At 37.6% G+C, this 10,918-nt stretch overlaps 1 protein-coding gene across 1 annotated transcript in view; it reads right to left on the reverse strand.

The window, feature by feature from the left end:
- The window catches only part of SCAI (suppressor of cancer cell invasion), a 166,554-nt gene that overhangs the window by 66,373 nt on the left and 89,263 nt on the right, over window positions 1–10,918 (reverse strand). Inside the window, exons 4-6 of the mRNA XM_023510572.1 lie at window positions 8,576–8,671; window positions 7,941–8,027; window positions 6,272–6,370 (exon numbers count right to left, since the gene is read on the reverse strand). Of these exons, the coding sequence (XP_023366340.1) occupies window positions 6,272–6,370; window positions 7,941–8,027; window positions 8,576–8,671 (282 nt within the window). The remainder of the gene's footprint in view (window positions 1–6,271; window positions 6,371–7,940; window positions 8,028–8,575; window positions 8,672–10,918) is intronic.

A 10,918-nucleotide genomic window follows, 5' to 3' on the forward strand; every position in this document is an offset into this window, starting at 1 on the left:
TAAATATACTTTGACAATCTCTGTCTTGTACGTTTGTGTTTGTTTCTTATTTGCCCATTCTCTTTTTGTTATTCCTCTTACGTTCCTTCCTTTTGGTTAATCAAATATTTTTTAATGTTCCATTTTACATCATCTTTTGACTTCTTAGTTATACCTGTTTTTATTGTTCTTTCAGTGGTCACTAAGATTACGAATATGCATCCTCAACTTATCAAATGCCACTTATAATCAGTATTGTACCTGTCCGAGCCTGACACTTTCCACATACACCTTACCAGTTCAAAACTAACATTTTCAACTTCCACTTCCTGCTTTCTGCACCACATCCCAAATACAAGGCCTGTCAATTAAGTTCACGAACTTGCCACTATGTGCTCATGTTGGCAACACTGCACAGACAACTCGATAAGGTTTCATAACATTGGCATATCAGTGTCTCACAGCTGTGTTCAAGTCGATGTGTCAGTGCCATGCTGAGTGGTATTCATTACTATTGGTGGGTGTTTTTGTGCATCACTGCAAGAATGTCAGAGCTTAAATTAGAGCAATGTACAAGCATTCATAAATTTCTTCCTAAACTTGGCAAGAGTGGAAGTGAAATCAGGGACACGTCAGTCAGTCCAAGTTTATGAGGATAATGCCATGAGGAAAATGGATGTACAAATGGATTAAATGTTTTTTTCTGGAGAGAGAGAAAGCATCAGTGATGAGGAGAAGTTGGGCAGCCAGCAATGAGCAGAACTGAAGAAAAATTATAAAAATTCATTGAATTGTGTGTCAAAATCATTGGTTAACCATGAGAAGTCGACCAGAACAAGTAAACATCAATAGAGAATTAGAAAAAACTCTTAAAGAAAGATGGAGACTTTACTTCTTACATGTTTACATGGATGGAGCTAGAACATACTCTTCTTAGCAAAGTATCTCAAGAATGGAAGAAAAAGTATCCAATGTATTCAGCCCTACTATGAAACCAATTCTAGTTTTCATAAGAAAAATTATGAAATTATAGCCCAAGAAGAAGGGGAAAGGGGAGAGGGAGGGGATGGGGGGTATGGGTGGAGGGAGAGTAATTGGTGGGACCACACCTATAGTGCATCTTACAAGGGTACATGTGAAATTTATTAGGTATAGAATATAAATGTCTAAACACAATAACTCAGAAAATGCTGTGAAGGCTATGTTAAACAGTTTGATGAAAATATTTCAAATTATATATAAAACCAGCACATTATACCCTATGATTGCATTACTGTACACAGCTATGATTTAATAAAAATAAAAGTTAAAAAAAAAATCTTAACTGAAAATATTGGCCAATAACTCATAGCAGTATACTGACTCATACAGCACTGGCTGTGAGGGAGTTTTTAAACCAGTAAACAAATAACCATATTGGAACACCCCTCTCAACTCAAACTTACCTGGCTCCCAAAAACCCTTTTCTTTACCTGAAGATAAAGAAAATATTGAAGGGCGGTGCCTGTGGCTCAAAGGAGTAGGGCACTGGCCCCGTACGCTGGAGTTGGTGGGTTCAAACCCAGCCCTGGTCAAAAAAAAAAAAAAAAACCTGCAAACCTGGCCCCGGCCAAACTGCAACAAGAAAACAGCTGGGCATTGCAGCGGGTGCCTGTAGTCTCAGCCACTTGCCTCAGCTGAGGCAAGAGAATTACCAAAGCACAAGAGCTGGAGGTTGCTGTGAGCTGTGACGCCACAGCACTCTACCGAGGGTGACAAACTGAGACTCTATTTCTTAAAAAAAAAAAAAAGAAAAGAAAATATTGAAAAGAAGACATTTTGATGACATTCAGGACATCTAGGGTAATATAATGATAACTCTGATGGCCATTCCAGAAAAAGAGTTCCAAAATTGCTTTGAGTGCTGAGAGTACAGGCATGAGCCATAATGCCCAGCTCTCCTTAGATTCTTTAAAAATACTGTTCTTAGAATATGAACAAGCAAACTTATTCTATGCTTTTTCTGAACAATAAATAGATCTTATTAGAATGACTTAATTCTTTATCCTCTTTCTTCTCTCATGTTATTGTTATCTAGGATTTGGTCCCTTTTTATTTTAATAACCTTGATTAGCCATTATTACTATCTCATGAAATATGTGACTCAGGATATAAGGAGTTACTTTTTACTTACCAAAATCCCTCTTATATATCACCCCTTCCTTCTAGTTTTAATTTTCCTCTTCATTGTTCTTTTTATGTCACCAAAACCAACCACTCTCCTGCTAGGCCATCATGACAATGAGGAAATGACTTTCTTGGCAGCTAAGCTGTCCATTTAAAGGGATGACTGTTCTATTTTATCTAGCATTTCTAGATTTTTTTTATTATTATTTGTTTTATTTGGTTGAGATGGAGTCTCACTATATCACCCTTGGTAGAGTGCCGTGGTGTCACAGTTCACAGCAACCTCTAACTCTTGGGCTTAAGTGATTCTCTTGCCTCAGCCTCCCAACTAGCTGGGACTACAGGCACCCACCACAATGCCTGGCTATTTTTTTTATTACAGTTGTCACTGTTGTTTAGCAGGCCCTGGCTGGGTTCAAACCCACCTGCCTCAGTGTATGTGGCCAGGGCCCTAACCATTGTGCTACAAGTGCAGAGTCCATTTCCAGATGTTTTGAAACTATTTAGGTTATCTAACTTCCCACACTGTCAGCAATGGAATTCAAAACAGAAATAAAATTAGTAGAAGGATAATAGAAATTAATTCCTGAAATATGAATGATTTAATTCCATTTTTTTGACGAAACAGGTTCTATGAATCTATAGATCATGAATTAAGTGGCAAATTTTCTCTAAAGGACTGCACAGTAAATATTTTAAGCTCTGCAGACCACATTTGGTGCCTATAGGACATATTCATCTTTTCCTTTTTCAAAATCCTTTGGAAATATAAAAACAATTGTAAATTGCCAGCTGGTACAAAAACAAGCCGTGGGCCCAATTTTGTATGTAGGCCATAGTTTGCCTATCTTTGTAGTCAGGTAGTCATCTTGGTGACTACAAGAGCATACCCTTCCTCCTGGCTTCCACAAAATGCTTAGGTGGTAAGTCAATGCAGAGAGAACTGGTTCTTTTGAGAAGGTTTTTGGCTTTTAAACTGTGAAAATGTTTATTTTCTTTCTTAATCTATTGCTTGTTCATTTCAGCAGCTGTCTCTACCGTAACTGCCCCCCTTGCCCTGTGACAACTAAAAGACAACCTATTCATTGAACAAAGCCTTTGCTAAGCACATACAACAAGGTCAAGGTTTTACATACTAAATTGCCCTCTGATTCTGACTGACTGGCTCAATGTAAGACATTGTGTCATCCTGATTCCAGATAATCTTACCTTTCTTCTACTTCTATTAATCTGTCCTAGTCTAGGCGATAACACAAGAAAACAATTCAAATGTGGTGTCTTCTATTAAGCCAGAAAGTAACTGTAATGGATCAAACTGTTATGTTTTAAGCCAAGGGGCCCAAGGCCAATTTTCCTTCTGGCAAATTAGAAAATGCAGAAAAGTGAATTATACAAGGTATTTTGCTATTGCCTAAAAAAGTTCTCTGCTTACACATACTTTTAATGCTGTTAAAATATTATATGCCCTTTTAAATTTTTTTAGATATAATTTATTACATCAAAAATTAAGGCAAATAGTATAACATAAATTTTAAAAAATTAGGGTTGGTGTAAATATATCCATAGTGAAAATATGTGAAGCAAATCATAGAGAAACCTTAGGGAAATAACTGGTGGAAATTCTGATGGAAGGATGAAGTAAGGGGCTAAGAAAAAGACATGAGAGGAAAATGGATATATCTCATTCACACCAAGCAAACTAACTCCTTGAGACAAGTCCGAACAAGAAACATGTGGGAACGATGGGGATTCACAGAGTGGGACTTTTCCACAAAATGTGGCTATTCAGCTGGAAATGGTTACAATAGTTGACCATAAAGTATTCTCCAGAAAAACATATCAAGACCGTTTTCTTTTGCTACTAAGAGGATATAATCCTTTTATCATAAAACAACTAAGAGTTCTGTGGCTGGGAGAAGAGAAAACATTCAAATATTCTATGCCTAAACTTTTTCTTCCAACAATCCTCAGAATGCTAGCAAGAAAGATTCTTCACGGCTGGGCATCTGTAGCTCAGCAGCTAAGGCACCAGCCACATACACCAGAGCTGGTGGGTTCAAACCCTGCCTGGGCCAGCCAAACAACAATAACAACTACAACCAAAAAATAGCTGGGTGTTGTGGCAGGTGCCTGTAGTCCCAGCTACTTGGGAGGCTGAAACAAGAAAATCACTTAAGCCCAAGAGTTTGAGGTTGCTATGAGCTGTAATGCCACAGAACTCTACTGAAGGCAACATAGTGAGACTCTGTCTCAAAGAAAGATAAGAGAGAAAAGAAAGGAAGAAAGATTCTTCAGCCAATCCCTGATTTCTTCCACAATTCCACACTCATCTGGAATTAATAAAGTCACAATCTACTAGTACCCCACACATGTCTGCAACCCCCCCCCCATTAGAAGATAATCTTCTGAAGGGAACTAGCATCCTTTCTTTTCTTTTTTCCTCTCTTTCTTTCTAGCACCTGCTACAGCGCCAGGTATGTGTTCAGTAGACTTCAATTAGGAATGAATGAATTCTACATGCTTTTTTTTTTCCAACAGTAGAGCTAGAGTTACACAACTTGAAAATAGTACTGGGTTTATTAAAAAATGTTCCAACAACATTAGCAGGCTTTTCTCTAATTCTATATTACTGCGATCAAATGGTGTTTGAAGATACGAATTAAGATTACACAGCCAAAAAAGAACAAATGGTATTTGCTAAGGTTCATATTGAAGTCTTTTTTTTTTTAATTTATTTATTTAAGAGACAGAGTTTCACTTTATCACCCTCAGTAGACTGTTATGGCGTCATAGCTCATAGCAACCTCCAACTCCTGGGTTTAGGTGATTCTCTTGCCTCAGCCTCCCAAATAGCTGGGACCACAGGCGCCCGCCACAACGTCCGGCTATTGTTTTGTTGCAGTTTGGCCAGGGCCGGGTTCAAACCTACCACCCTACCCCACTGAAAAACAGGCTCCACTCAAGTCTTTTTTATTTTGAGACATAGTCTCACTCTGTTGCCCTGGATAGAGTGCCATGGCATCATCATATCTCACAGCAACCTCAAACTCTGGGTCTTGAGCAATCCTCTTGCCTCAGCCTCAAGTAGCTGTGACTATAGGTGCCCACCAAAAGGCCCAGCTAGTTTCTTCTGTTTTTAGTAGCGACAGGGTCTCGCTCTTGCCCAGGCTGGTCTTGAATTCCTGCACTCAAGCAATCCATCCACCTCAGCCTCCCAAAGTACTAGGATTACAGATGTGAGCCACTGTGCCTGGCCTAAGGTCATGTTTTTTTGTTTTTTTCTATGAAACATGTATGACCCCAATATCTTCTAAAGCAATAACTCTAACCCTCCTTCAGTAACATGACATCTGTAACAACATCTATAATTTTTTCTTCTGAGACAGGGTCTTGATCCGTTGTCTAGGCTGGAGAGCAGCAGCCTCATCATAGCTCACTATAGTGTCAAACTCCTAGCATCAAGCAATCTTCCTGCCTCCGTTTCCAGTACCTTGGATTATAAGACATGCACTAGTATGCCTAGCTAATTTTTCTTCTTCTTCTTTTTTTCTGAGGCATTGTCTTAAGCTGTCACCCTGGGTAGAGTGCTGTGTTGTCATATTTCACAGCAACCTCAAACTCTTGGGCTCAAACGATTCTCTTGCCTCAGCCTCCCAAGTAGCTGGGACTACAGGCACCCGCCACAATGCCTGGCTATTTTTGTTGTTGTTGTTGCAGGTGTCATTGTTATTTAGCTGGCCAGGCCCTGTATATGGCTGGTGCCCTACCCACTGAGCTACAGGCACCACCCTTCTTTTTTTGTTTTTGTAGAAATAGCATCTCACTCTTGCTCAGGCTGGTTTCAAGCCTGGCCTCACATGATCCTTGCACCTTGGCCCCTCAATGTGTGGGGAATACAGATGTGAGCTACTATGCCTGGCCAACATCTATAATATTTACTGCTCTTAGGTAACATGTATTGATACCTCTATCTACTTTTTAGAAGGTCTACTAAATAGCAGGCACTCAATAAATTTAATGAATAGAAGTTATAAACAAACGTACTTTTCTGCACAATTTTCACATAGACTAAAGAGTTGGAGTGTGTGCTAATCCTCATCTTTTTAAAAACACAATAGACGCATACCTGTCTTCTTTATTGACTTGAGAGTAATATGATCTCTGTCTGATTGCAGAATAGAAGGAGAAAGCCTCGTTCAGATAGCTGGTCTCAGATGTACGTAAGCTATGAGAAAAAAAGTCTTTTACTATAACTGTTAGAAATTTTTAACCATGATAAATACTAAGTACTTGTCCCATATTTCTCTGTTCCCCTACATGAGAGGATAGGAATGGCTGTTGTAAATTTTTATCAGCAAGGCAGTAATCATAAACCCTTAAAGTATGTAAAAAGAGTACAGCGGTAATAAAAGCAATACCTCCTCACTGCTCCCAAGTAAACTCTCCAAATATCCTGGCACCTGATGAAATCTTTCCCTCCCAGGACCAGACCTACCATGCCCTCTCCCAAATTTATAAAGTCACTTGTCCTTTGATCCACTTCTTTAGATTTTTCCTCACAGAACTCAGGAACGAACTAATCCATAGTGATTTTCAGGGACGTTAATGAGTTATGTTTTCTGTTTAACACTCCAGTTTTTCAAGGGCCTCTTAAAGAAAATATTCTACACAAGAGAGTAATTTAAATGGTGGAAATTTGATGGCATGACAAAATATAGGAAAAGTTTTCTTGCCTTATAAATTACCAATGGTATAAGCCTTTCTCCCCCTTTTAAACATTATGCTATAAGAAATAAGTCCAAGCCTTTTTCTTTTTGAGGAAGGTTTTGCATTTTGGGGTGTGCTAGAGTGGAATGGTGTCATCATAGTTCACTGCAACATCAAACTACTGGGCTCAAGTGATCATCCTGGTTTAGCCTCCCCAGTAGCTGGGACTACAGGATTGTACCAGAACATCCAACTAATTTTTTTTATAGAAATGGTGTTTCACTGTGCTGCTCATTCTGGTCTTGAACTCTAGCCCTCAAGCAATCCTCCTGCCTTGCTTGGCCTTGCAAAGTGCTAGGATTATAAGTATTAGCCATCATGCCCAGAATCAAGCCTTTTTTATTATATACCTGATATTTTTTTCATGATAATGAGATTTCCTCTCAAGATTGAGATTCCTCTTAAGAGTCAAGGAAAGAAGAGAACCATAAGAACCATAAATTCATCTTTATTAATCATTTATCTAAAATGAAAATTAAACTCCTTTCAATTATAAATGACTCTGACTAAATGAACTGTTTAGAAGGTGAACCTTTGAACCAAATAATATTACTTTGATTATGGAAAGTCATTTCCCGATGTTGTCTTTTTTCCCCCTACAGATAAATTCATGCTGTATCCATCGGGTTAGTTTCAAACTCCTGACCTCAAGAAATTCTCCCCCTTACCCTCCCAAGTAGTTAGCACAAACACAAGACACCATGCCCACCTAATTATTATTGTTATTATTATTTTGACACAGTCTCACTATGTCACCCTTGGTAGACTGCTGTGGCATCACAGCTCACAGCAACCTCAAACTCTTGGGCTTAAGTCCTAAAATTCTCTTGCCTCAGCCTCCCAAGTAGCTGGGATGATAGGGGTAGCTTGCTTGATGATGCTGTCTGGATCAATCTGGTCTGAACTACTATAGTTTCACTTGTAACTCATAATTTTTATGCCTAACAAGTGAATATACCACACACACTTCTGTATGATGTGTTTTAATCAGGACAACACTTTACTCTTTCCACATATAGTTCACTTACTAATAATGGTAGTATAGCTGCCCAATCTTGGAAGCAATTTCCCCTATTTGCCACCGCTTCAAGCCATACCGATTATCCAAGACTTGCCTGTTTTATAAAAGAGATAAGAAATTAAAAATAAGAGACTAGAAATTTCAAAAATAACCAAATCTATAAATTCAATAGGATAAAATACCATCAATTATGCAAAGCTGATGAATTTTTCATGAGATTTTGACATACGCATTCAATTAAGTTCAAAAAGTATTTATTAAATGTCTATTTAAGTAAGTTCAAATATAAAAAGAAACTGCTTTCAGTTATGTCCTTGAAAATTAGAAGAAACACTCCCCTACACACATGCTCAATTGCTTTGGCTAATAAAGAACATGTATTTTAGAATGAAACCATGAATTATCCCACTTATGTTAGAGTTAATCTGAACCATTCCAAATACAAAATCATCTGAAGAAGATAAAAAATACTGTATTTAAAAATCTTAAGTAAGAAAAAATAAATGTGTTTTTATTTGGCTCATAAAGATAAACTATGTATTATTTTAAAAGCCCAAAATAAAAAGCACTGGCATACTAAAGATCAAAACTGTGACTAACGTAACTGGCCTTTGCTCTTCCTTAACTATAAAATTTCTTTACCGATGCTGCTGCTGGAACTTCCAGAGTTTGGTGTAAACATCAAAAGTTCTTCCAAAATAGGATTGCCATTGCTTCTGTCCATACTGTGGCAAATCTCTGTAATAATAAATAAGGATATATTAATTTTAAATCTCTTATGCTGTTTGGAAATTAAGTCTTCTGATGATAAACCAGATAGATATAAAGAAATACACATAATGCAAAATTCAAAGAGGACAAAAGGTCTCTACAGAGTAAAAAGAAAGTCTCCCCTACTTTTGCTCCTAGTAAACACAGTTCTCCATTCTGGAGAACTCCTCATTTATTTACAAGCATATATACACACATATACACACATATACTTCGAGAAATAAATTTAAAATAAGCATATCAACAAAAAAAGTGAAAAAGAAGAGTCCTATGACCTAACCAATTACAATGAACATTTCAGCGTATTTTCTACTCAGTCTGTTTTCTACTCACATTCGTTTTGTTGCTTTAAATAAAGAAGTTGTATTCCTATTTCACTGACTGTCCAAACCTATTAGTAACCTAACTGCCTAAAGAAAGGATTTTATGGAAGAATTTTCTTATAAAAAATGTTGATGGTATCAAAATAAAAGATTCAAATCAAAGCATTTATTTTTCAAGCATCACTAAAACTTAGGTTTTTCAGTGTGGCTAGTTCAACTTGGTAGGTTTTCCTACGACATTTTTATATGATTAATTGGGTGCTCTGCATGACATTCTAATGTATCACTTTCTTTTTAGCTGTTATTTCTAATACACAGCTGTGTATCTCCAAACAATTTTTCCCCCAAACCAGCATGTTTCTGAATATGCCCTCTTGACCTACTTACCAAGATGTTTCCAAATGCTACAAAATGATTCTTTATTTTTTCTATTCCAATTTTTCTGGTTTCTCCATCAAAAATACTGGTATTTCTTTAGCAGCAGCATCTACATTCTCTTGATTCTATGTTTATCATTTTCTTTGTGAATACTGAGAGATCATCTCCACTTCTTCCTGAAAATCACTAATTCAATGTTTCTAAGTAGTATTAGTTCTACTCGTAACTGTCTTTGATGTGAATTTTACGCCTGATACCACATTTTTGCTTTTCTAAAAGTCTCTGTGGCTTTATTTAATCTTAACCTGCTCCCTCCTTAACCTTTGTGCTTTTTTTCACAGATGCTATGATTGGAAGCACTTTATTGTAGAAGACAAACAATTTTTCAGAATTTTCTTATCACTTCTATTACAGATAATTTTTATTTTTTATTTTATTTTTTTTTTTAGCTTTTTTTATTTTTTACAGTTTTTGGCTGGGGCTGGGCTTGAACCCATAAGTCTAAGCCTTAAGAAAGATAGTTTCATTCCCTTGGGGGGGGTGTATGTAGGGGTTAGGAGTGATTATTTTTATTTTTGGAATAAGCCCATTTAGGGATGTGATTCATCCTTCCTAGAACAAGCCATGATTTACCCAGTCTCTATGCTTGCTACTTCTTCTTCCTAGACTATGTCTATCGTGCGAGAGGGAAAGAAATGAAATCGCTATCTCAGAGCTTACACGTGGATTGGCGATCCCAGCATAATTACTTGGGCAGGTTGGTATCAGTGAGTGTCAAATCAGCTGGATAAAGGAGGGACCTTCACATATCCCTACAGTTTGGTGCTCTGACCCTATGTACCCGTGGATATATGTAAAAATCTACTAATTGTCAATGAATTCTTCATGTCTGTCCCAACAAATTATGCTATACTCTTGAGTTTTATAGCTCCCAGCACGTACACTGTGGCAGTGACAATATTTCTTTCCTCCCATACCTTCTGCTTATGCTAATTTTTAGGAATGATGATCTGGCTATCTCCTAAAGCAGCAAAAACGCAGAAGGGCAAGTGCTAATGTTATGATGGAGCCTTCATTTCTGTTGCAAGATAAATTGCTTCAAAAATTAGCCGCTTAAAACAAAAACTACTTATTCAATAATTTTATAGGTTAACAATATGAGCCAGGCTCAGCCAGATACTTCCACTGGTCTCAGCCAGACCTCACTCATGCAGCTCTGACAGTTAGTGATCACTGGCTTCCCTCAAATGTCTGGCAGTCGAATGCTTAGTCACATGTTTCTCATCATCCGGCTGGATAGCTTGGGTTTGTCCGCCTGAGGACTGGTTACAAGGATACCACAAGCAGTAAGGCAGAGGGCAAGCTCTAGTGCGCACTTTTCTTTTCAAGTCTTAACATCATATTTGCCACTGTCCCATTGGTCAAAGCAAATCTCACTGCCCAGACCCAAGGTCGGTGTGGGAGGGACTCTTCACAACCAACAGAGAAAAGGGAACCTTTTTTTTTTTTTTTT

The sequence above is a fragment of the Otolemur garnettii genome, unplaced genomic scaffold (genome assembly GCF_000181295.1).
Source record: "Otolemur garnettii isolate 467f Iridium unplaced genomic scaffold, OtoGar3 scaffold00014, whole genome shotgun sequence".
NCBI classification, from domain to species: Eukaryota; Metazoa; Chordata; class Mammalia; order Primates; family Galagidae; genus Otolemur; species Otolemur garnettii.